This window comes from Anastrepha ludens, chromosome 5 (genome assembly GCF_028408465.1).
Source record: "Anastrepha ludens isolate Willacy chromosome 5, idAnaLude1.1, whole genome shotgun sequence".
In the NCBI taxonomy this organism is placed as follows: Eukaryota; Metazoa; Arthropoda; class Insecta; order Diptera; family Tephritidae; genus Anastrepha; species Anastrepha ludens.
The window spans coordinates 124,485,601-124,513,163 of NC_071501.1; the positions used below are offsets into that span (position 1 = coordinate 124,485,601).

Consider the following 27,563-nt stretch of genomic DNA (forward strand, 5'->3'; position numbering starts at 1 on the left):
TGTTGCCCTTGTTGATTCTTCTATTTGTCTCCGCTGTCGTTTCATTAATCTAGTCGTTTCCTTCTTATCAATTCCGCCAATAGCCATTTTCCTCTTTTTTAGGTTTTAAACATGAACAAAATTTGAAAGAAGTGCATTTACAAGCAGCAACGTCGAAGAGTTTTTCTGATAACACTGAGAAACATTTCAGTTTATTTTCATAGCTATCACTTCTTTTGTTTTTGGGGTATCTTTTTAAATGGAGATATTTTTCGAAATGTTGTTTTTGTAATTGAATAATTCGTTCTTTTGTTACGATTGGAATCGAAGCTTTGGTCCAAATATCGCATATTTTTTCAGAAACAATCGCAAATGTATCTGAATTTGATGGATCTTTTCCATTGTACTTCAATTTTAGATCGTGTTTTACGAATAAAATATATTTAATGACGCCCTTTATGGTTGGTAGCTGTCGATCGCCAAGTTCTTCGTAAGGTCCCAATATAGCACAAGTAGTTTCACTACGCCTCAAACTCATTATTTAATCCACTTTTAAAAATAAAACAATCGCAACTGCACTTTAACGACACAAGAAACTGAGTGGCTTTGAAGAAAACACTCCCTAGTTAAGGTAAGAAACACTTCGAATTATGTTGAAAATTGAGGGTATTTGCAGGTTGAAACCTAGCAAAGATTTAGTGATTGGGAACTTGTCAATGCATGCGAATTAAAATATTATGTTTACATTATACTTGAATGTAATAAAAAAGTTAATATTTTTGTATATTCAATTCAGTTCAGCGAAATTAAAAAATGCGAAAAATTACAAAAAAAGGTAAAATATTCTAAAGTTTGAAGATCGGTAGAGACCTGAAGATATAATTTCATTTTTATTTAAAAATTATTTTTGGAATCTACAATTAATTACACAAATTTTAAGAGGTCTTGCGTTTAGAAAAACTAAAAAAAAATATTTCGGGACATCCTACTGTATATAGGTGACCACCACAATCAAATTTTAAAAAAGTACAGAAAATGCTATTGTGACATCTTTAGAAAGTATGTTGAATGAAAAAAATCAACTAATTCAACTGTTTAAACATTTTACGAGTTCTATAAAGAAAACTTAATATGAAAAATTTCTTGTATGGTGGTGCGAAGCCCACAGGGTGATGCTAGTTTATATATAAAAAAAAATATTTGCTTTTTTGTACTTTTGAATTTTTTAAAAAACTTAGCAAGAAAATTAGGGCCTTTCTAAGTGACGAAAATTTAGAACCAGACTGGTTTGAATACGAGAAAAAAACTAGAAAGTTTTCTACAGCGTAATGCCCTGCTATATGCAAACAAGTGATATACATTTTTACATTCTTGCGATCCCGGAATTTAGATATTTACCATTTTAAAAAAACTTTACCTGAAAAAAATTGCATCAATATTGTTTGAGAAGGTCTCCTACCATACAGTAAGAACCTCCAAATCCCGAAAAGTCGGGACTGTTAACAAAAAATCGCGGGATTTTCGGAACTTGCAAAAGACCGGTATACCTGCACCGACATCTCTAGTACAAACTCACACATAAATACATCCTGCTTACTTATAAATGCATACCACTACACACACATATATACATAGATACAAATACCGATTATAAGTCAAATAAATACTAAATGAATCAGATTCATTTCCTCAAAGCCAGTGCGCCACAAAACCTTTGAAAACAAGTAGAAAATGTGTACTTTGAGCAAATCGCACAAATGTAATGGAAAATACTTTTGCCAGCCACTTTGCCACAAATCGACATCAGATCAGCAGCATCGAAGAGGAAATCGCAAGAAAAATCTCTTTGAGTTGCGTCTCAAAGGGGGACAAGGCGAAGGCCACGCTGGCGGGCTGGCGGCTGCCGCAGCAACCACACACCAGCCAATTCAACTTGCAGCCCGATTAACCAACTGTCTATTTCATCCGCAGCGGCTATAGCTGTGGTACGATTATGCAGTTGCTGTTGTTGATGTTGCATCTGTTCGCAGCCATTTAATGCGTGCTGAGATTTCAATTTCCATTTTTCTCTAATATTTCGAATTGCATAATAATGGATTAGGAAGGGAAAACAATTATGGAAAAATCATTTGATATCTACACACACACTGCCGCAGAAGCATTTTTTCAATCACTTAGTGGTAGACAAATGTGTATGTGTGTGTGTATGCCTGTATGTGTGTATGGGCACGAATACGCATGGCTGCGGTTAGTTCCGTCTTCATGAGCAACAGTTAGTATGTTGACTGAGTGACTGATTGATTGACTGATTGCCTGTGGGTAGATAAGTAGGCAGATAGAGCAGAGTGCCCAGATGCCAGGCAGTAGGCGCTCACAGCTCAGGTTGGGTTGTGCGACTTCACTGCTTGCCATCATTCATTTACGGATTACGTAATGGTGGTGACGACGCACTGACGCACGACTTGCTGAAACCTACTCGCACACCACAGCTGCCATACATATGTGGCATGCCGCGCCGCCTGCCACTGCCGCCTGTGCGCTCGAAATGCAATGTTGCATTGATAATTCGCTTTGTTGATTTAATTCCGCGTCTGCTCGACATTTGCATGCGCACACATACACATACGAGTATGTGCAAATATAACTGTGTATGTATGTAAAAGCATTACTTATCTACGAGCTTTGTGTGACAATCACAAAGGTCAAATTCATTTGCAGTTTGAGTCTGAAATTTATTTCTTTATTAGTTTTGGTGGCTGATTAGAATTTATTGTTCTATTTACAAGCAAACATTGGGTGGCTGCATTGATACTGAAAAGGGCTTTAAATCGAACACAGACAACTTCGTTTAAGGCAAAAACAAAAAAAAATCGAAAACTTTATAAATAGAAAATTCATATAGAAATCTATTTTTATAAAAACTTTACAAATAGAAAATTCATACAGAAGTCTATTTTTATAAAAATTTTAATAAGATTTAATTTTGTACCACAATTTTTTGTTGGTTTTTTGAATAAATAACATTAAACATTTTTTATTATTGTATTTTTGTTGTTGTTTTTTTAAATAACGCTTTAAGTATTTAAAGAAAGAGCTTTAAAATCCAACACAATCAACTTCGGTAAAAACAAAAAAAAATCGGACGCTTTAGAAATAGAAAATTCATACAGAAATATTTCACAAAAATTTTAAAAACATTTATTTTTTTATTATTACAATTTTTTGTTTATTTTTTGTTTGTAATAAAACCATAAGCATTAAAGAAAAAGGTGTCGTTTTGGGTCTGAAAAATGTTGCTAATCGAACGCCTAAGGTGTAATTTCGTTTTTTTTTTCGCTGAAACCTTTTAGTATGAAATTTTTGAATCAAGTAATAGTATAAAACGGAGGTTGCCATAGCCGAATGTTTAGTGCGTGATTACTATTCGGAAGTGTACAGGTTCGAATCTGAAGACATGAAACACCAAATGATGGGCAAAGCGATCGCCTCTAGGCAGGCAATGGCAAACAACCGAGTGTATTTCTGCCGGGGAAAACATACTCATAAAAAGCTCCTCCACCGGAGGACGTGCACAACAAATAGGGGGAGGAGCTCGGAGGAGCCCAAACACCCAATAAAAGGTTTAAACGTCAATTCTATACCTTTATCCCTTGATTTACACGGTAGCTACGTTCTTGGAAAAGTCGTGCAAAACGAAATCGTTTAAAACGAGACACAAAGTTCATACAAAGTAGACGGATATGTTCAGCAAACCTGGAACCATGTAAATCGATCAAAATCGATCTTAAGAAGCCATTCCAAAGTGGAAGATATGTTCATTATAATCGTGTAAAATGAGTTTTCAAGCCATGCCTTGCTTGCACTAAATTCTTTAGTAGATGGCGTATGTTGTTCTTCCTTTAAAGCGCTAATAATTTTAAGCGCTTTGTATCTTATCGAATTAGAATCAACCAGCACTTTGTTTACTATTGTCCTCTATCCAAATTATTAGCGCTTTTTCTACAGCTTCTGTTAAATCATATCCATGATATGTGGCACATTTTGCGTTTGCAGTTCCTCCGGCTACACTTTGCGAATATTTAGAGGATTCGATTCGCTTTATTGTCCTTACAGTCGCCCCATTCCGTTCATATTCTTTTGCTGTGGATGTTGAGCCTTATCCAGATTTTAGTTTGTCTAAAACTTCAATTATTCCTCTAATTTCTACACAATGAGAACTTTCGTTTTTTCTAAAGGGATGAAAGTTACAACATTCTTCGAATCGCACGCCCCCGCACAACAGGAACAAAAGATGATAAAAGTAACGATCATTGCCAATAAAAAGAAATACAAATTAGAGCTTGGGGAATGAAAACATTTAATTAAAACTGGCTAATTGGCATTTATTAGCTAATACAAACATTCCATTACTGCTCGTACTTATATTGCAGTTACGGCATTTTGCAGCAATGTTCGTAATTGCACACCAACTACAACAACATGCACTGGTCGGGGTGAGAGTAGATTTAGTAGTATTTGAGATACAAAACTAGCGCATAAATAGCAAAAAACTTTGCCATACAAGAAATAATTCTAATTGCAATTGCATGCCAACAACATCAAGCTACATTGTTGCTGTTGTTGTAGCGATGCTTGTCACGCACTGCTGTCAAAAGCAAGAATAAAACTGAAAATTAAAAAAAAAAAATTAAATGAGTTGACTAAAACAGGCAGCCAAGCCAGACTAATACTTACACTTAGATACACATAAGTATGAGAACCCTGTAGGGAAAATACTACTTGTGAATACTGCCAGTTCACTTTTCAGCTCAACCAGTTGGTGCTCCGTCGTTTTTCCGCTTTATTATTATTACGAATAGTCATCGATGTGTAATTATTGTCAGGAAAACACTTCAATCAAGCGACAAGTGCGATTTCTCGCTATAAAGGGTCTTCCAATAACACATGTTATTTCGAATGACAAGTAGAAACTACGCCACTAATAAAAATGGAACGACACACGCTTAAACAACGCATTGAGATTATTAAAATTCACTATAAAAATGGTGAAAATTTGGCAGAGATGGTTCGTAAAACTCGAACATTTTTGGGTCATCGTGAAGCACCTTGTCGAACCGCAATACAGAAATTGGTGAAAAAATTCGAGCTGTTGGGCCAAGTTAGTGATGTGAAAAATACAACCCGTGCCCCTCCCTCAAGAACAGCCGAAAATATTGCTGTTGTAGCCGAAAGTGTTGAAGAAAACCCAGGTTTGTCCATTCCTCATCGTTCTTTGGAATTAGACATTCCACAAACGTCATTACACCGTATTTTGCATAAAGATTTGGGTCTTAAGGCTTATAAAGTCCAGTTAATACAAGAACACAAGTCGGCCGATTATCAACTACGTCGTGTCTTTGCTGATTGGGTCGTTGAAATGCATAAAAATTATCCGGAATTACATCTAAAAATCATTGGTGCGGTTTATGGTCGGGTGGGGTCATTGGACCTTATTTTTTCGAAAATGAAGCTGGAGCAACAGTTACGATGAATGGATTGCGCTATCGAGAGATGATTAACGATTTTGTATGGCCGGAATTGGATGGTATTGATCTGGACAACGTTTCATGTTTCAACAAGACGGCGCTACGTGCCACACAAGCAACGAAACCATTGATCATAACACCTCTTATTGGAAAACCCTATAGATTTAAGCTCGTTGAACGATTTTTTCGGTCTCATGCGATCGAACCAACCATATTTTAATTTCTTAATATCGGCCTAGCGGCCGCCGTAGCCGAATCAGTTGGTGTGTGACTACCATTCGGAAGTGCATAGGCTCGAATATCCGTGCATGAAACAACAAAATGACAGAGTTAATAAAGCTTTTCTTATAATTTAAAACTTTATTTAAGATGTTTCGGGTTCTTCCATTTGGGCCGTTTTGTTGTATAATACTGTGCGACAGTCATTTTATACTTTTATGGAGACCTAGTACAACTTGTAGGTATAGTAAAACTAAGAAAAATGGTATAGGAGAAATTTCCAATACACCCCCAAAATCTCGTGTTATGGCCATAAAACCGTTCTTCAGTAGGTTGATGTGAAGAATCACTCCTAACTTCGCCAATTTCCATCCGATTTCAAATTTGTTTTTTTAGTTCGAAAGAACAAAAACAAGCCTTTTTGACAGTGTGTTGACAATTTTTCTGAAATGACAACTGACGAGACTGTAGGCGGAATTATTTGGATTTTTGTTATTTTTTCTCTATTTTTTCAACTTTGACATAATTTTTACGATATTATCCGATATTGAGGATTGTTTTTAGTACACTATTGTAATAGTAAATTTAATTTTGCGTCGAATGAGCTATATTTGACTGTAATTGAATTAAAATTAATAGAGTTGTGTGGGTCTTAAAATTTTTTTTTTTTTTTTTACTAATTTGGTATGTAGGTATAACTTACGCTAAATGGGAATAAGGACGTGTTTTGATGCGTTATTATAGATACGTAATATTTATTGGAGTATATATGTATACATAACAGTACACTGTACTGCATATAACAGAACTGGTTAGAACTTACGAAAATATCTGACATATTATAGCACTTTTTTTTTTCAATGGAAATATGAAAAAGCTCCCAAGTGTACCTAAGTTCACACTGTACATTGATTAACAAAAGAAGTTTGTTAGTATAATTTAACCTTATTAAAACGTTAAAGTTTTATTGTTTGTTTCATTGATATTCAAGAGATATAAATCAAAACGTTGCCAGAAAAGTCGAATTTCTCAATATTCTCCGATGAGTGATCAGCCTTATCGTAATCCAGATGATTCTTATTTTTATAAAACGGACGTAAACGGTCATCATTATAAAGCTCGAAAGCACATAAAGTATGCTGATGTTGCAACTGTTAAGAACTCCGTAGTCTTGGACGATATGATTGACTCAACTGTAGGAACTGAAGGAAGTTCAACTCATTGCTTATGACGATCAAACTGATAACAATAAACCTGATGATGAAGCATACTTTCCGTTTGGTTCTAAGTCTTCAGAACGACACATTGTATCAAATTCAGATTTTCAGGACCTTTCTCGTGATTTACTTCTATCGGGAAGACAATTTGAAACGCTCGCTTCTCGATTTAAACAATAGAATTTAGTTGATGACGACTTCAGATGAATGATGATGATCGAATTTCATACAGAGAAGTATTCAAAACTGATGAAGAGAATGACAAATGTACCGTACCATACTAAACTCCAAAGGGCCGTTTCCAATGCATTTTTAAGTTTGGAACCAGTTCCGTTGTGTACTGCACCGTACCATACCGTACAGTGCTGCACTGCACAATACTCCAATAAATATTATGTGTTTATAATGACACTTGTTATCATTTTCATGCTTCGATGCCTACATACCAAATTAGTAAAAAAAAAAATAAAATTTTAAAACCCACACAACTCTATTAATTTTAATTCAATTAGTTGGAAAAATAGAGAAAAAATAAAAAAAATCCAAATACTTCCGCCTACAGTCTCGTCAGTTGTCATTCCAGAAAAATTGTCAACACACTGTCAAAAAGGCTTGTTTTTGTTCTTTCGAACTAAAAAAACAAATTTGAAATCGGATGGAAATTGGCGAATTTAGGAGTGATTCTTCACATCAACCTACTGAAAAACGGTTTTATGGCCATAAAACGAGATTTTGGGGGTGTATTGGAAATTTCTCCTATACCATTTTGTTTAGTTTTTCTATAGCCACAAGTTGTGCTAGGTCTCCATAAAAGTATATTTTATTTATTTTTTTTTTTGTCTTACAGTGTAATCTATTGCCATTTTAGGGGTAGCTTCATAATGGAAGTCCTGGCCTTTATTGGAGAAAAACTCTAGTAATCGATTTTCACAATCTTCTCTTGATACCAATTTTTTACCACTCAGGAAGTTTTGCAATGTGAAGAAAACGTGGTAATCGCTTGGTGCCAGGTGAGGACTGGTGGATGCATAAAAGTTCCCAACCAAACTCCTGGAGTTTTTGGCGAGTCACTACAGACGTGTGTGGCTTGCGTTGCCCTGATGGAACACAACACCTACAACACCTCTGGTGTTGGCCACTTTTGGCCGTTTCTGGTCAATCACTACCTTCAAACGTTCCAGTTGTTAACAATAAAGATCTGGCCATACGGAACCAACTCATAATAAATTATTCCTTTCAAGTCCCGTCAAACACGCAGTAGAATCTTCCTGGCCGTTAGTCCTGGTTTCGCCACCGTTTGAGCTGCTTCATCACGCTTTAATCTCGATCATTTTCGCACAATATTCCGACAATTAACCAACCTGACATTAGACTCAAAGATCAGCAGTTTGGTGTTTCTAGACATCTGTTGCTTGCGCCATATGGAGCTAAACCTGCTGAATGCGGTCTGTGCTTTCTCTATTCGCTCTTGCGAATGCAGGATCCAGTGCAGGTATTAGATCCTGCATTCGCAACGATAAACTGCCAAGGTAAGTAAAGGAGTTTATTTGCTCGATTGGACATGCATTTATGGTGAAGTTGGCAGTCAATGACTAACTAACATAATATTTTCTATTAAATGCTTTTATATGTTTGGCTTTTCCCTGCAGGGAAGTCATGTTTTTACACATACACAGGGGTGCATTTTCTTCATGTTTATCATTCCATATATACACAAGTTAATATTTTCATATAGCAAAATATTTCAAAGCCAAGAACACTTTGTTGTGGCAGATATTTTTTTCAATGCATTTCCCTTTTATTGTTCTGCTGTTGCTACTGTTGATTTTCTATGTGCAACAGCAACAAAGTTTCATATTTCAAGCCTGGAAATGTGAGTGGCTGATTGCGGTGACAAAAGCAAATAAAAAAAAAAAAGAACGGGGAAAAAACAAAAAAATATAAAAAAAAATTACAGCATTTAGCTACGGACTATGAGGCAAAGCACCTCTTTGCTCTGGGTGAGCAACGGTGTAGAACAGCACCGCCACCAGCTCGACTCAGTCTGCACTAAGTGCGCGCACTCGCACACAAACACACACTTACATATCCGCAAATCTAGAGTTTCACTTAATGGGGCAGGTAATTGAACTATTGCGCACTTGCCACAAATAAATCAAACTACCCAGAGGCCACCGATTTTGAGCCACCAATAAATGAATAATGGCGCACTTGGTAGCTTTTGTTTCAGCTGTAATTAATTTTTCCATGTTTGTGGATTTTATTGGCAATTATTTAATAAAAGAAAATTGTGTGGTCGTATAAATAAACAATGCAGCTGTTGATTACAAAAACAAAACGAGGAAAAAAAACAAAAAAATTAAAAAAAAAAATAAATAGAAGAGAAAACTAGCTGCGGCAAATTAGAATGAAACAGTTTTTGTTCGTCCGAGTTATTGTCTGTCTGTTGGGTGCCAGATGTCAGGGCAAACAACAACTGTCGCAGCATTTTTCATTGTTAAGGTCACAGGCAATGACGTTTTTTATGGGAATTAAATATATTTTTGCATTTGAAATGATGTACAATAATTTATTCTCCTAGTAATAATGATAATATTAATAATAGTAATGCAAATGTCTGCGTATGTATGCGTGTGAGCTTAAAAGTTTGAAATATGGCATCATACATTTAACACTGGTTTACAAATAATTAATAATTTTTTATTGTTTCGAAAGAGAACCAAAACAATTCGTATGTAAAATCTCTCGCTGATTCCGAATATGCATATTTTTACTCTAAGCGGAATCAGTCTTGTTTCTATGTCTTTGTGAAGTTTTTGATTAAACCCTCTTGAAAATACATCAGATTTTATAAATAAAAAAGAATACAATTTTAAATAAATTTTTATTTTCATTATTGAAATTTTCAAGGGCAACATCCCTTAGGTTGTTATTCAAGTCTAATGCCACCATTCCTTCAGGCAGTCCTTGGAGCAATTTTGTGGTGCTATTAATATTCAGTTTTTTAATTTAAATTCTTTACGCAAAGGAATTTTTACTAAGAAAACCAACTAGTCATATCACAAAAATCATTTATTTGTTGGCCACTTGCTGAAAAAAGTATTTCAATTGGACGATTGGACGATTTCTTTTTAATGCGCGTCTTACATTTTTTTGTAGATATGTTAGGTTAATGAAGTCAGGGCTGAAAGTTTTCAAGAAGCATTGGCTGTACTTAGTCGATAGGCTGCTAGTTTCGACCTTTGAGTCAACTCTGCCAAAACGGAACTTAAAGAAAATATAAAACTTCACTTTTTAGACCTCTTAGATTAAAAAAGCCAGTTTCCTACGCACTCGTCGGAAGTCAAGTATCCTAGTGTAATACATAGTTGACCCAAGCTTCATTGGAAGCTGCACACCGAAAATCGAGTTAAGAAAGCCAGTAAGCCAGTACGGATTTCTCCTCCTGTAAATCAATGTTCGGTAAAAAAATCGGGTCTCAAGCCACATGTCGTATTCTGGATGTACAACTAAGTGGTTCTGCCAATTTTATCATATGGTTGCCTAGTTTGGTGGGTAGCTTTTCGGAACACCACTAAATTAGAGAGAGTGTAGAGGTCTGCATGCATAGGCATCACAGGAGCGTGTAAAACATGCCCCACTGCCGTCCTCGACATCATTCTGTACTTACTCCCCGCTGATCTTGAAATTCAATCTGTTGCGCTCAAGCGAGAGAGTCTGCACGGACATGATAGGTATCTCTGTTTTCACCGAGGAATACAAGATGGAATGTGAAGCTGGAGCGGAGGTTTTCTCTAGATCAGCCAATATTTCAGTATACTTTAAACTACCGAAAACTAGTAATATTTTTCAAGCAGAGGTCTTTGCGATCCAGCAAGCATGCAAAATGCCTAGGAAACAGTGTTCGGAGACAGACACAAATGTATTTTTCAATAGTCAAGCAAAAACACTTTGGCCTCAGGAGAAGAACGCTTAAACTGCTAGGGATGCCTCGCCATTCAATTTCAAAATTCATAGCAAAACTCATGCGGAGAAGCTTGGACTTCTGTACAACCTCCATTGCAAAAGCGGGAGGATCCGCCAGAGACAAAGACTGTCTGGGTCTGGCGGCTAGGCGCTTTAGGTTTCTTAGTGTGACTTTGGGGATAGCCTGAGGCAGTTCTTCCGTATAAGTATTGTACAAATTATAATTTCATATCTACAACAGACTTAACTTGTAACAGAATTTATGGAAGGACTTTATTTTTTTAAGTACAAGCTACGATCTTCGAGAAATCCTCTCTTGAAAGGCTTAGCAATTCCTGTGGCTTTTTCTTGTTTATTTGCGGCCACAGTAACCTAGCTGTTACTCATGTGCCTTCATCTCTCCATGACCTACTGGCCTCTTGGATAATTTTATAATTAAGTATTAGTTTGCTCGTGGCCATAGGGATCTTACTGGTATTTCTATCACTGAGCAGTTGAAGAGTAGTACCTTTCCTGGCCAGTTCATCGGCTTTACAATTTCGCTCAATGTCTCTGTGCCCCGAAACTCAAAGGAGTTGAACCTTCAATACGACTCTAATATCATTCAGGGCTGTCTAGCGTTCCTCTGCAACCTTTGCTCTTAGTATAGCTGGATTCATTGATTTAATGGTCGCCTGGCTATCCGAGAATAAATTTATTGCAGTTTTTGTTGAGGTATGCGCGTTTTTACAGCGTGATAGGCGCTGCAGTAGTCTGGTAGCCGAACGGATAGTTCAAGTTCTAATTCCTTCGAAAATATTCCATAGTCAACCCTATCGTCTAGATTGGAACCATCTTTGTAGAAATTTAATTCCGCCCTTCTCCGTGACCTTGGTGTTTGTCCCTCTCTTCTTGATGGTACGCTGGTCCTGAATAGCTCGTCGAAGGTGAGTCTATTCGGAGTAAGCAAAATAGAGGCGTGGCCAAACCGCCGGCCTTTTCAAATCGCCTTACTTTTACTACTTAGGCCTATTATGCAAAATTGTAATTAGCAAATTAACGGATTTTTTCACAATCTTATGGCATCTTAAAGTTTTTATCATTTAAAACGTGTTTCAAATTTTTCGCACTAGAAGAGTTACTTAATCTACCTTGAAGGTTTTGCAAGACACTTCCATATATACAAGGGTATATACCCACATACATATGTACATAGATCCAAATTCATCCTTCACTTCATTTCGTACTCACCTTTTTGTGCGAAGCCACCAGAAATACATGATTATCATCACCTGCAAACAAAAACAAACAAATTTGTTAAAAAAATGTACGGACTTTCGAAAGATTATCATCTTAAAAATAAGTAAAAATTAAGCCGCCAGAGCAAATATTTGGTTGCAAAATCAGTCATCAACACTGCACTCAAAGTGCTCCAAGACAGCCTTCGAAAAATAAGTGCAGAGTGTGCCATCAGCAACAACAACAACAACAACAACGCCATCAGCGTCAGAAACGCGCCAGTTGAAGTGAAGTGATGCTGTGCCTCAAGAGCCAACAATGAAAATATTATTAAAATTTTTATAAGATTAATCAGTAGTGCCCAATGACATTTACGAGATCACGACAAATGCGCAAAACGTGATGTTATGCAGGAAGAAGCAGTGTGTGGACTACGGGGTACATAAACAGCCGCTTTAGGTAGGGCAAAGACGGCGATGCTGTATTTTTTGTGTGAGCTGTACTTCGACGAATTGTCTGTGGCCCACATTGGACGGCTTGCAAATGAGTTTGCGAAAAGGTGTTTAATTTGCTAAATAAACACATGCATGCATACACATACATACATACACACACACATAGAATAATGCATACACACAATTTGCCGGTAATGACAAAGTAATGACTTTGGTAATGGTATTGGATTTCCGAGTTCACTGAACCAATCGTGCGCTTATTTACTTACTTTGCAGCGCGCGGAGTATTGGATATAACAAAATTATTTCAAATGTTAAAATATGCAATGTTAATAACTTCAAGCCAATAAAAGTTGAAAGTCAGTTGGCGTGCGGAGTGGTGCGTTCACTGATGACGACTATAAATCATTGGATTACGGTTTGCTGGTAATTGGTAATTGAAATGTTTAGCGAAGCTCTGTGCCAGTCAACTGGAGTGTGTGGAGGTTTTTTCTTATGTGGGTACATATGTATGTATGTGTACATGTGTGTTTGAAATATGCAAATGTGCTGACAATAAATTAACGCAAACGGGGAAGGGTAAATTCACGTACGCGAACTCATGCATAGGCACATACATAGGCGCTTATTCAAATGCTGGCAAAATAAAAAAAATTGGAAAAAATTGAAAAATATTTATTGAGCAATTGGAATGCTGCTGAATCCTACTTTATTTTTATAATTTTTTTCTATCTTTTTTATTAAAAACATTTTTTTAATATATGTTTCATTTGTCATAATAAGCAAACCGTTATAATTCAAATTACGGCGCTTTTTCAAATGCTGGCAAACTCAAAAAACAAAAAGGAAAAATATTAAAAAATAGTTGTTGAAGAACTGGAATGATGCTGACCTTTGTTTTATTTTATATTTGGTTTTTAGTATAATTTGTTTGTATTTATTTTTTCATAATACATTTTTTTTACTTTTATTTATTTTTTTTAATTTTTTATTACTTTTATTTTTTTTAATGTTTTTTAATTCTTTTATTTTAATTTATCTATTTTATCGTTTCTTGTATTTATTTTTTATATTTAATTGTTTGGTTTTTACTTTTACTTTTATTTTTTTGGTTTAAATTTTTGTTTAAAATGTTGTCTTATTTTTTTTTAATAATTTTTTTTTTGTATTTTTTATTTTTAATGTTTTTTTGTTTACTCTTACTTTATACATATATACGTTTTTTTAATCTTTTTTTATTCTTTTTTAAATTTTTTTTTTATTATTTTTTATGTTTTTATTTTTTCTTTAAATTTTGTTTTAATTTTTAATATTATATGTTTTAGTTGTAGTTGGGGGCACTATCGCCGCTTTTATGGTTACTTGTAGCAAATGAACTGCTGAAGAAATTTGACGGAGGGGCACCAAAACTAGTGGCATATGCAGATGACATATGCTGAAAACAGTGAACGACGTACGCAGTCCCTTACCGCAGTCCCTAACCAGCACAAAAACTCATCCCGTGAGAACAACTGCGTTCTTTTAATTACATATTTTACACAATATATCGGTTTGTGTGTGTATGTGTTTGGTTGTATCTACACAATGTTGCCATTGATATTTTTGCTTACACATGATACGGAAGGAAGGAATTTTTCATTTACATGGGGTTCTCATTAGTTTGATCGTAACAGCTGACAGGGGACTGCGTTTACGTCGTTCACTGTTTTCAGCAATAGCTGTAGTAGTTACGGGAAAGTACCTGGACACCATCAGTAATGTGATGAATAACACACTCAAAACGGTACACCAATAGGCATCTCGCGCAGGGCTAGGGATAAACGCGGGAAAAACGAACATGGTACTTTTTACCAGGAAGTACATACAAGGTCCCGATGTGGAACCTCCCGAATATAGGCAACAACGAACTACTTCTCAAGGATCATGCAAGGTACCTCGGAGTAATACTAGACAGTAAATTGCTGTGGAAGCACATTGCTGAGGAAAGGGTGAAAAAGGCCAGTAATGCGTTGTACGTATGTAAAAGAATGCTGGGCGTTACTTGGGGTCTATTACCCTCTCTGATGCATTGGTGCTACACGGCAGTAGTTAGACCGATATTGCTGTATGGGGCCTTAGTATGGCGAACTGCGACAACAAAACTGACATACTTAATGCCACTAGAAAGGATTCAACGACTCGCTGCTCTGTGCATAACAGGAGCGATGAAAACCACTCCAACGGCGGCGCTGGAAATGATACTCAGCATGCCACCTATTGACCTTATGGCGGGAAACCTGGCAGCGAAATCCGCGAGGAGGTTGGTGGCTGCTGGAGTATTCAACTGCAGAACCTTCGGTCACAGCTCAATAGCAAAGTGGAGTTCAGGTTGCACAGACTACATGACTCCGTACTTTAATTGGGAGAGAAGGTTTCGTGCTACAATTGAAGAGGAGGGATGCACAAAAGCATGAAGCCTAGCCATAGAACTTTTTACATCTATACAGGCCGCTCTAAAACTCTAGACGGAGTGGGAGCGGGTATTTACTGCTCAAAACTAGGGATAAGGCAGCCTATCAAGCTGCCAGACCACAGCAGCATTTTCCAAGCGGAAGTTTTTGCTGTGGGGAAAGCCGCGGAGCTAGTCTACACTAGAACAAGAAAGAACTCAACAATTAATAAGCAATAAGCTCTCATTGTATTATGTCCAAAAATGTTCAACGGAGCAGGGAGGCTAGCCGCAAACAATAGGCTGCATATCTATTGGGTACCTGGTCACAAAGGCATTGTGGGAAATGAAATAGTAGATGAGATAGCAAAAAGTGCTGTTAGACTACCTTTTGAAGAAGAGAACGACATACTAAAACAGCTAAATTATACAACGAAATGTACGACTACATGAAAAAGCGAGTGGAAGATAGGTGGACTAATCTGACCACATGCAAAACAGCAAAAGTTATGTGTAGAACTAACGACAAAACATGACTCTCGCGAAAGGAATGTAGAACTGTCATAGGTATGCTAACATGTCATAATCTATTGGCTGCAGATGCGTACAAGATAGGGATTGCTAACACGGAGAAATGCAGGAAATGCAGAGAGGGTGTTGAGGAAACTTTATAACATCTCCCAGCGCTGCTTAGATTCGCCAAAAGCGCTGACATCCTACATGATGTCTACTTTCGGTATTCATAGAGGTCGGTCTCCATCTGGTATCGCTGGGGACCATGAGATCTATGCGTGGCTTGTTGCCAAACAGGTTAACCTAACCTAACCTAATTTGTTTTCGTTGTATTTTTTCTATGTGTTTAATTTGTCATATTAATCAGACCGTTATAATTCAAATTACGCCGCACGATTAATGAATGACATCAGAGCTCGTGGTCAATTGGTGCTCGAATTTGCTTAAACGTTCGCCAGAAACGCATAAATCACAAACGCCGCAATAAAAATATAAAAAAAAATTGCCAGAATGCCGCAGCACAGCAAATTAAGCCGCCTAATTTATGGAACTTTGGCCGTAGCTGTAACATCATCGTATTATTATTATTATTAAGGAGGCAGTCACAAGCCACAAATAACTGTGATATAATTTTTATTTTCTATTGTTTTTTGTTTCTTTTTTTTGCCATTGGGCGGCATCGATGCGAAATGTCCGTTAAATGTCAATTAAATATTTTAGCAAATTAAATTTTGCTTGCGTGCGCCACGAGCTAGAACTTCTGCCAAGGCTACATATGTAGAATTTGTGTTCAGCAGAACAACAACAACGTACCAAAGAAGAGAAATAGATACTCTTATAAAAGGCACAACAACAAATAATTTAATTAGAAACTCAACATATGTTTGTGTCAGCCAACGCTGGGGAATCTCAAAGTTTGAATTAACTGCCGCGCGATGCTTGAGAGTCGCCGAGGCCACCAAACAGTTATTGTCCTATTGTGTGGTGCCGCCACCCGGCACTTGAGTTCATTCATAAAATTGCAATGGCGCAGCCGAACTTTCTCAATCTGCTGCTCGCTTCTAAGTTATCTATAGATGTGTATGTACACCTATACATATATGACACATACTCGTATGTGAGTGCTTGCGTGTGCTTTGGAAAAGCATTTTTATGGAAAGAGGAAAAAATCACAATCGCAAATGACATCATGCAAATGGCACAGTTGTTCCTTTGTCTGTGCTTAGGTTTGTGTAGCAGGGGCTTTATTCAATTAGTAATTTAATTAAATTTTATACGCGTAAATTTTGCATGCGAAAACAATGAAAAAAAGCGAATGTTCGACATTGAAAATCGTACATGGCCGGTTATTCCCCCTCGCTGCAAAGGTTGAGCTGGTGAATAAGAATGTACACACACACACACATACAAACATATGTCAAGAATAGTTAAATTGTATTTAGGACTTAGTACTAAAATATGTTTTATGATTTTATAATTTCAAAAATTAAGAACACAGAATTATAAAAAATTTGTTGCTTTTGACCAAAAAAAAACACAAAAATATGTTCATCTAAAAGCAGGTCAATTCAAGCAACTAAGTTTGCGAATACAAAAAATTTGTTTACGTACTAACTTAAGTAATGATGCTCTGTTGCTTTATTAGACATTTAGATTTTTTTACTCTACTTTACTTAGTTAATTTGTGGAATGAATTGTGTTAGAAGGTCTCTGCAGATTAAATACAGACATTAAGAAATGAGCACAAAAATGCGTACAAACGAATGAGTTGTGAATAATAAAAAAAATTAGGCAAACAAAAAAGTACAATTCTTTTCGCCGTGAGATGAAGATAAACCATGAAAAATACGAATAAAATTTTAATTGTACGAAAATCTAATTCAAAATATACTGAGGCGTCTACATTCTTGGCAGATTTAGGCCGAACTAGTTGAGTGAAGCCTTTGGAAAAAGCCGTTGGAAGCCTTGTGATCTTACTATAAATAGGGAGCTATAAACAGAATATTGAATCAGAAATATGTACTTCCATAGGCTTACCATGCATTGTTTTATGAGAACTGCAATAGCATCCGAAAATTTTGGTTTAACAGCGGCCGACAGGATTTTCGGGACTGTCTGCTGAATGCCAATTTTAGGTTTCTCTGACTGATTTTTTCCTAATCGATAAAAAAATTTTGGCTGATTATCGGAGTTTTGTTTTAATACAACCATAATTATTAATAATACTGTACAGCTCTCTCCTGGTTATTAGACCAAACCAATTTTGCATAAGTGAAAAAGTAGTTTCTCCAATTTTCGAAGCCAGTCGAAATATGAGCCTTAGATTTTCGAAATTGGGGTTTTAGTAAACAATATTTTCAAATTAATGTATGTTAATATTTAAAAAAGTAAAAACTGGTCGTGAATCGTCGGAATTTTCGGAAAATTGTATTACAAGTGCTATTAGTGGTCAAAGATCGTAACTTCGAAGAGTTAAAAATCTTCATAATTGCAAAATCGTTCACCGATTTTAAAGAATTGGTTTTGTAAAGGTGATTAAACGCTCTCTCCTTTGATATGCATAATCACACAGCTTTATTAATGATTTCCAAGATTACACAACTCCTACAACTAAGTTAATAAATATGAGCTTAAAAACTAATAGTGAGAGTCGAAATGTAAATTGTTGTTGTTATTTAGCAAAGAGAAAGGGATTGGTTACGAAATGTGAAAAAGAGATGTGAGAATATATGTAGGAGAGTTAAGGAAAAGTAGGGAAGTGTGTGTTTGTGGGAGTATGGGTGTGTGACAATACTTAAACTATACTTTGTATATAAAAATTTCGAGCTTCGAAGGGCGGTATCTCGATTTCAGAGGATAATTGAGAAAATCGGAGAAATAACTTTTTTATTTATAACACAATTTAAAAAAAAACAAAATTGGTTTGGTCCAATACCCAGAAAAAAAGTTGATGAAGTTGGGAAGTGAATATTCTTGAAATTGAGATTTGAAAAGCTCGAACTAAGGAGCACCAGGAGATTTGGTGGCTCCTAAAACACTCAGGCTAAAAAGCCCATTGTATTTAAAGCTCTGGAAAAGGGGTAGATAGTCAAGGAGGGAAGAAGAAAAATATCAGAGAAAGAGATAGGAAAGAACAGAGACAGAGATAGAGATAGTTAGTCCTGTGAGAATTTTCCAGATCCTTTGGCAAATCTGTAAATATCCTCCAGTTTGAGAGAACGAATGTTACTCATTCTCATGACATCGGAACCCAATACTTGTAGCCGTGCTCTAGCACAGGCAGAACACTCACAGAGAAAGTTCTCAGTGCTATCCGCCTCCTCCAAGCACGACAGGCATACCGGGTCCTCGATGATTCCAATGGTGGTCATATGCTGACCCCATGGGTTGTGTCCTGTAATGATGCCGACCATCAACCGAATGTCTTTCCTTCTAAGTTTTAGTAGAAAGTCTGTTCGGACTTGGCACAAAACACTTTGCAGTTCTGCAGCGTTCCAGACCGGACCAGTAGATTGCCTACATAATCGCTGATCAAATTCTTGATCCCTGCGGAACTGATTCCGATTATTAGCTCTGGCCCCTGTGGGGGCACCGCTGATCCACGGTTGACCAATTCGTCGGCAATTTCGTTTCCTTGAACACCGGAGTGTCCCGAAACCCATATAAGTACAAGCCTGTTTTGTCTTGCGACAGAATTAAGCTTCTTCTTACATTCTTGAACAATCTTTGAGGTTTGCTTCGCGTTCTAGTGCAGCCTGACTGTCACTGAAGACTCGGATCTGTTTCCCGCTCCATCTCCTCTCGATTATCCATTCGGCTACTTTCAGGACTGCTTGGAAAACAGTTGCCATTTCCCCCATAGCATTGTGATACTTATTACTATCGTTTGAGTACCATCCGGCTCCAGACCCTATTTCATTCTTGGACCCATTGGTAAAGAAAATATCCGTCAAACCTCGCTGCATACATTCTGGATTGCTGCATTGCTTACGCAATGGAAATCTGACATCAAATTTCCTTCCAAATGAAACTGTGGGTATCAGGTCATCTTTAGGTGCCAACAACAGTGGATACTGCTGCGATAGCAACTTAAAGATTTCTCTGTGTCCCGAAGTTCCATCTTCGTGCCAGAAACCATATTTATGGAGTCTACACATTGCTTTTATTGCTTCCTGTTGTATCTTAAGATCCAGGGGGTGCAAATCAAGCATAGTATTTAGGGCATCACCAGAGGTTGTACCCATGGCACCCGTGATGCATAAACATACACTTCTTTGCAGCCTGTAATATTCTTAGTAATTTTTTTAATTCCCTCGTACTAAATTCCTGATCGACCTAAAACAGCCAGGAGCAACTTTTGAGAACTCAGATTGGATAATTTGGTGCTTTTTGACGCATGAGAATTTATGCATTAAAACAGAAAACCAGCGCAATCAATATGCCGCGAGTAAATATATTCGGCTTATTTAGTAAAAATATTAAATTTGGACAAAGTATTGGCTCTCTCATATTAAGAGAATTCAAAAATTGTGACCATTTTCCGCTAGATACCTTTAGAGAGCCATATCTCACGATGTATGAACATATTGGATTCAATTCGGGTGTTTTTTAAAAGTTTGAAATCTTAAAACACAAAACAGAAATATGATTGACATGAATTTTTTTATTATAATCTGGTAGAAATTTCATGACGTGAGCATTCGATGTTAAGCTAATTAAGTTTTGGAAACAGAGATTTAGTCAGCAGCTTTTTCGGAAGAAATAAGGACTGATGAAGTCGCCAGTGCTCGATGAGCTTGGCAAACAGATTTATTTTTTTCGCAGTAATTTCGCAAAATTTGGAAGGGCTGTTTTGGCGTTAAACGATTCATGATGACTTGACAAACCTTAATGGACAGAAATATCAACACAGTTTGCCATTTTCAGCAGTTGAACCATAGTTATCTATAGTTCTCAAGTAGCTAAAAAACACCCGATATTAAGCAGATTTTCAGGTTGTATAGCACTAATTAAAGGTAAAGGCATAAGCAATATTTAAAATTAGGGTTTATAAATATTTACAACAGTTTTTGATGATTTCAGATATGGGTGAATAATAAGGGAAAGAGAGATAAATATCTCAAAATTTCATAAAGGTACAAAGATCGGCAAATTTTTAGGTGACTGAAAACGAAAAAAATTACTGATAAAAATATTTGGAAAAATATCGGACTTCCTATTTTCCACAACCTATAAGAAGAATACTATGAGACCACAGAAACAAAATTGTATTTTCATTTGGTTGCACTCATTCGCTTTTTGACCTGCAAATAGGTGTTTCGAGTTATAGGTATTCCACTTCACTTTGAATAAAATAAGTGCAAAAAAAGTCGGTTATGTTTTTATGAAGCCTTGTTTACATTTGCGAGAACTTTTTGTTAGTATAATTAACAGGTGTTAAAATAATTGAGATGTCAAGAAAAAGAAGGTGTAAAGCACTAATTAACTGTATCTGAATTTTTATGTACATAAAATATTGAACTTAAAAATGTGTGAAGTTTCGTCCGAACGGAGTTTAATATTTTAAAAAGCAGACGTAATGCTCCCATATTAGTGCCTTTTTTATTGTTTTTTTTATTTTGCCTAGTTTTATTTTTTTAATATTTTTATTTACTTATTTTTTCTTTTTAGATAATCTAAACTCAGAACGAAAGTTTATCGAGGCAACCCTTCCGATGTGAATATTCAATGGACCAACAGAAGATCTTTAAAAATTTTTACGGATATGCGAATTCTTGTCTATATGTGCATACATACATACACTCAACTAATTTATTTAAAGTAGACAAAGCTGCTGCTCTTATGTCGAATATCTTGTTTTTCTCTAAACTCCCTTCAGACTTTGTTATTGTTGTAGAGTAAGCACTAAATAAAGAAAGTAGACTAAAACTTCAATGGCGTGAGAAACTCGCTCATTTGTTTTAGAGAGCCATAAAAAATGTTTAATAGCATTTAAGCGAACATTTGCATTAAATGCGAATTTTGTATTCAAACAGTCAAACACACCTGGCAGTTCCACTGCGCGTACGGCCAACGCGTGACCCGGAAACCACTTTCATCACAAATAAAATTAAATAAATAAATAAATGCGCAAGGTAAATTAAATTATAAACTAATTTTTTGCAATTTTTTTTAAATTTACTGCATTTTTTTTTTCATAATCTCAACCGTTTAACTCAGCAGGTTGGCAAACATAATTAATTTTGTTGATTGGCTACTCTTGGCATTTTGTGGCATGAATGATTGGTAGTAATTAAAAGTAATTAAACGTCAAATTCAATGTGAGACGCTATGCCACAGCTCACAGTGCGGGTACGGCTGTAGTGGTAAGGAGAGTGGAAAAAGTGGCGTAGGGAGTAAAAGCAGAGAGAGAGAGAGAGAAGAAAATTAACGGAAATTGCTAAATGAAAACATTAACGAATAATGGCAATAATAACGCAAACAACAACAACATTGTAAAACTGCATACAGCTTGTGGGCGTATCCGTGTGGGCGTGCATGTGTGTGTGCCAGGTGTGCGAAAGGAATAACGAAACAGCTGCTTGTCAAAAGTCTCCACCTAATAGCACACACACACACACACATATTTACTCGCCTATTTGTGGCGGCGGTCAGGTGGTGCCAATGGGTTCAAGTATGGCGAAAACGGCATCTCTGCAAAGCGACTTGCTGCATTTTCCATTGCTTTGATTTCCCACCTGTTGGCCGGCCGTCAGCGTGGCCAGGCTTTGCATAGTTTTTCCAATGAATTCGATGATTTACATTCGACAGGTTTCATTTTGGCATTTACTTATATTGTTTGCTTTTGCCTCAGCCGCCGTTAGACCAACAATAACAATAACAATGGCGAATTAAAAACTACACTGGGCGGGCCATTATGGAGTATGGTTTATGGTGTGCAATGTTGTGCGCGTGCCTAACGGCAGATTAAGCGCCAAATTGATGGACTGACGAAGTGGCTGGCAGTAAATTAGCATTATTGACCAGCAGCTGTCTGGACAACTGGCTAAGCAACCAATCGACAACTAACCTCAACGACTATCAGCAGCGGCCAAGTATCAAATTATTTGAGTGTCGATAGGCGATCGGTCGACTAACACCAACAACAATGCGCCTTGCACTACTACACTAAGCAATATCACCATCGTAACAGCCATTGCCAACAATTACCAAAGGCTAACGAGTAAACGGTTAATACCAAAAACAACAACAACGTCTTGCAATCGGTGCAATCGCTTAATGCGCCACACAACACAACCACCATTAAACGTCACAATCCCCGCTGCTGCATATAAATGTAATTGTGATTGTAATTGTTGTTGCTGTTTTATAACTCTAATCAACTGGTTGCTAAGCATTTAACCAGTAGTCAATTAGCTGATTTACGTGCATGTATGCGTCTTGCCCTCTTTTTCCCCCCTCCTTTTTTCACTTTTTTCTTGGCTGTCGTTTTTTGCTTGCTGCTTTATTTTGTATCATCTTATTTTTGTTGTTGTATGCTTTTACATTAATTTTACGCTTTTCAAGTTGATTATTTACGCTCGCAAAACGACATTCAGAGGAAAATGCCAGGTAAATATTGAAATATTGAGTTTTTGCAAAATATTCGTACACGTCTTAATATTCAGTTCGATAGGCACACACACACACACGGATACACACATATTCATACATATTTCCATACACAATTGACGCTAATAAATATTGATATTTAATTAAAGCCAAATTACGAGAAAGTGGCTGGAGTTGAGCAGCGGCTGAAAGGAGACTGCCACGGGCTACAATCGAGCTGAGTATTGAACCTGTTTGGGCTGGGTTGGACAGCTCTGAAGGCGCGGAACTGATATTTATTTTTCTTTTTAATACCAACGTTTTTTTTGTTTTTAAAAATGTAGGAAATTAAATGTGAAATGTGGAGTAAAATGTGCAGATAAATGACTGAGTGAAATATTCATTGGAATTCGGGTTGGAGTTGTGCTTGCGTGTGTGTGTGGGATACTGAGTAGAAATTAAAGCAACAATTTCCGGCATGTAAGGAAACGATTTAGCACAGTATTCAGTATTTATTAAAAAAAAGAGTCTTAAGAAATCAGCTTAATGAAACGGGGCACTTTCGTGCGATTAAGAAAAAGATAGAAAAAAGCTCAACGTCTAACTAGCCAATAAGTGTCGTTTCACTGCCATAGAGATCCCTAGACTATTGTTGTTACTATTACCATATCATATTATATAATATTATTACTATTATTATATTATATATTATTATATACTGCAACCTGATCTCTTGTGGATCTCTTCATGGATTCAGTGCCCAACTTCCTCTTTAACGCCAACTTCTTGAATAAATTTTAATATTCGTCCTATTTTATTAGTTTTATTTCTTCACTGGTAAAAAATGTTTACCCAGATATTTGGCTCGCTTATGCATTAAAGCTGAGCACGATTCCACCACACGTTTGACCGTTTCATTATCCTGCCTACAGCAGCTGCAGGCCAGATTGAATTATATTTGGAGGTTAGTGAGATGATAATTCAATCTACATACAATTCCCTGTTAGAATTCCTATGGTGATTCTCTAGACTATACAAATACCATATATATTGATAACGACCACCGCCGTTGATCAAAATTGATTTGTTATGTTGCTTGCGCTTGAAAGGATTCTGCAGCGATTTGTTCCCAAAGTTGCAATGTAGTCTGAGGCTACCTTACAAAGCTGCGCATCACATAAAATGTGTTGAACTGGCACGAGTTCCAGTTCAACGCGATACACTTTTACAATAATATTTATTTATAAGTGATGTCAATAGACCAATGCTCTGTAAAAAAAGGCATGTCACTCACAACTTCAGGCCTGAGCTCTGCCTAGAGTTTGATAAGTCTTTTAAGATAATATGAAGCTCAAATGAGCTGGAAAGAAGGCACATACGATAGTACAACTCATTTGCTATAAATAGTTGAAGTATCTCTCTCTAACACCATCACCCAGGGGCTACAATCTTTCGTCAACAAATGCCTCCGCATCATCTATAGAATATTCTGGCCGAATACCATTTGCAACGACGCGCAGTAGAGATCAAAGAATGCGGAACTCATCTATTGAAAATCAAATGCCAAAAGTGGCAATGGATAGGTCGCATACTCAGATGACATCACGAGTATGGCACTGGCAAAACATCTCCCCTATTATGTTTCGTTTGGAAGTGGCTAGCTCTAGCTGATGGTCACCGTAGTCGAATGGGTTTGTGCGTCTCTTTAATTCGGAAGTGCGCAGGTTCAAAGGAAAGCTCCTCATAAAAATCATCTGCCGTTCGGATTCGGCTTAAAACTGAAGTTCACTCCATTTGTGGAACAACATCGAGACGCACAGCACAAATAGGAGGAGGAGCTCGGCCAAATATGCAAAAAGGCTGTAAGCCTATATATGTATATACACATAACTGGCATATTCTAATGACAAACTGAAAAATACATTTTGTACTCGATGCTGCCATTGAACAGAGCCCGGTTTAAAACAACAAAGTAAAAGTTTTGAAAAATGTATTGTATGACCACCACGGTGACTTACAGTGGCACTGCGAGTATTATTTAAATTGAAACGTCCTTACTAAGTTGGTGAATGGGCCGCTTTAAATATGCTCACACACACATGCATGCAAAACTACTATAATATATAAGCAAATGGGTGATAAGTTGAATTTAGAATTAAAACACAATCGCTTATTAATAAATAATGACAAACAAATAACCGCTCAGTTGCTCAGCTTTTGTTCCCCTCATTTTGCTCAAATACACGCACGCTCGTGTAGCAGTTGCGCATGCATGTTAGTGTGCCCATATGCATTCATTTAGTAGATGTTTGTATGTGTAACTGCACATATTTTCTTTCACACTTTTGTAGGTATGATTTATGTGTGTGCACACTCTCACAAAGTCTTGCTTCATTGGGGAATTTTACGTGCACTAAACGGCATTGCTGCGTTGTCCCGCCCAGTGGCAGATCAGAGCGTGACTAAAATGCTTTGTGAGAGCTTTGAATCACACACGCACACACATGCAAGTGGGTAAGTACGCATTAATTTAATATTTAGTAGTTATTTATGAAAGAGATTAAAATTAAAATTTTAAAAATAAATTATGCAATTGCGTAAGCACAGAAGCCGGGCGCTGCGAGGATGTGGTGTTTTTACTGCTAAGCACTTACACACATTTACCTTGACCAAATTTAGAAATGAACTTGTAATAGTTTCAGTTGTGCTTGTTTGTCTTTGTTCGATTTTAAGAAAGGAGATTTTAAATCGGCTGACAGTAAGTTGCTAGAAAATTGATTGCTTAAAGTTTCTATTATATGGCTTTTTTATGCACCGAAGCTAGAAAAAAGTTTAGAATAGATATACAGTAAGCGTCAAAAGAAAGTGTGCACTACACAATAGAGTTCATACTACAACGAAACCCATATAACGCAGAATTTCAAACCTTGTATAAAAAACAAATTCGGTGAATTTTAATCAAATTTTAAACTTTTTACTCAAAATTGCTACACAATTTTCTAATATGCAATTTTATAACTCAATAAATTTTAGTATCATATATTGTAATAGGGTGTAATAACTACTCCACAATTTTTTATATGGAAGAAAACATTCAACACCGTCAGCAGAAAAAATTTTCAAAAATCAACGAAATTTTTGATCCACTTGAAACTTGCAGTTTATTATACGCTGAAATTCGCTGAATTATAAAATTGCATACCTGAATGTTTTCTGAAAATTCTGAGCAAAAATTTAAAATGTTGCCGTTTTTTACAAATTTTGTACAAAGTTCGAAATGGCATGGGTTTCGTTGTCGTGTGAACGGTTAAAAAAAAGTGCATGTAGCGTAGTACACATAACAGAAGTGGAACTTTTAAGGCAGACAAAGAAAGATGGAGAGACCCGAGATTCACAACATTTGCAGAGAATACAAATAGACAAAATTTACAAAACACGGAGAAGGGTCGACCGGTGTAGCTAAACGCGGAACACAAATCGTGGCAACAACGCGCACTACTCCGAGCGTTTATCACCCGCACAATCGCAGCTATTCCAGGACCGCAGCAATGGCACAAATTATCGCAAGGCAATACTAATAAATCCGATGCCGGAATGGATAGCACTTTATAGTACGCACAAGCACTAGCCAGGAAACGGAAATAAGCGCCAAAAAAGGCCCAAAAAACAACGCCATAAAAATTGGGACCAAAAACGCCCCAAACAGTAGGCACCAAGGAAATATAGTATAACGCTATAAGGTAGGTACCAAGAATATATTTCCTACAAGTTAGGCAGTGTTATTTCTCATTAGAAATTAGCAACCACATGGAAAAACTCAGGAAAAATAGCTTAAAGTGCATCTAAGATATATATACAGCTCTCTCTCTCCTTTTCCTCTACGTTATATCTTGTTTCTCTCTCGCGGCACGAAAATGCCCAAAACGTTGCATGACCTTGAATCTTTACTCTCCATTCTCGCTCGCCCATCAAAGCCTAAGAAGTTTCACTTCAAAAAAATAATTGAAATTAAAAAATAAATAAATAATCGATCAGAACGTGTTAATACAAAATGATATCACACCAACATTTTAACCAAATTTGACTATCTGCTTGCCCTTGAATATTTCTTATTTTTAATATATATAAAATCATTAGCTAATTTTTAGGTTTTATGCAAAAAAAAAAAAAAAAATCCAACTCGTTGGTTTTCCATAATTTCTTCTTAATTTAATTATTTTTCTTATAATTTTTTCCAAATAATGATTGCATATTGCATTGATATCTTTTATATGGAGAAGACCCACTGCCCGCATGCCAAGAATCTTTCTAGAAATTGTAATTAAACCCCATGAAATTGGGCTGGAAAGTTTGAGGAATTTTTCTGATTTCTACATAAGAATTGAAAATCGGACTTATATGGAGTTTTGCTATCCTTTTATAAAAAACGAACATTAGAAAAAAAACCAAGGAA

The 27,563-nt window shown here is 36.5% G+C and overlaps 1 protein-coding gene across 3 annotated transcripts in view; it reads right to left on the minus strand.

Moving 5' to 3' along the window:
- The window catches only part of LOC128864389 (protein spire), a 200,780-nt gene that overhangs the window by 127,124 nt on the left and 46,093 nt on the right, over positions 1 to 27,563 (minus strand). For all 3 annotated transcript variants that reach the window (XM_054104024.1, XM_054104022.1, XM_054104023.1), the window contains exon 3: positions 12,137 to 12,177. In XM_054104024.1, the coding sequence (XP_053959999.1) occupies positions 12,137 to 12,177 (41 nt within the window). The remainder of the gene's footprint in view (positions 1 to 12,136; positions 12,178 to 27,563) is intronic.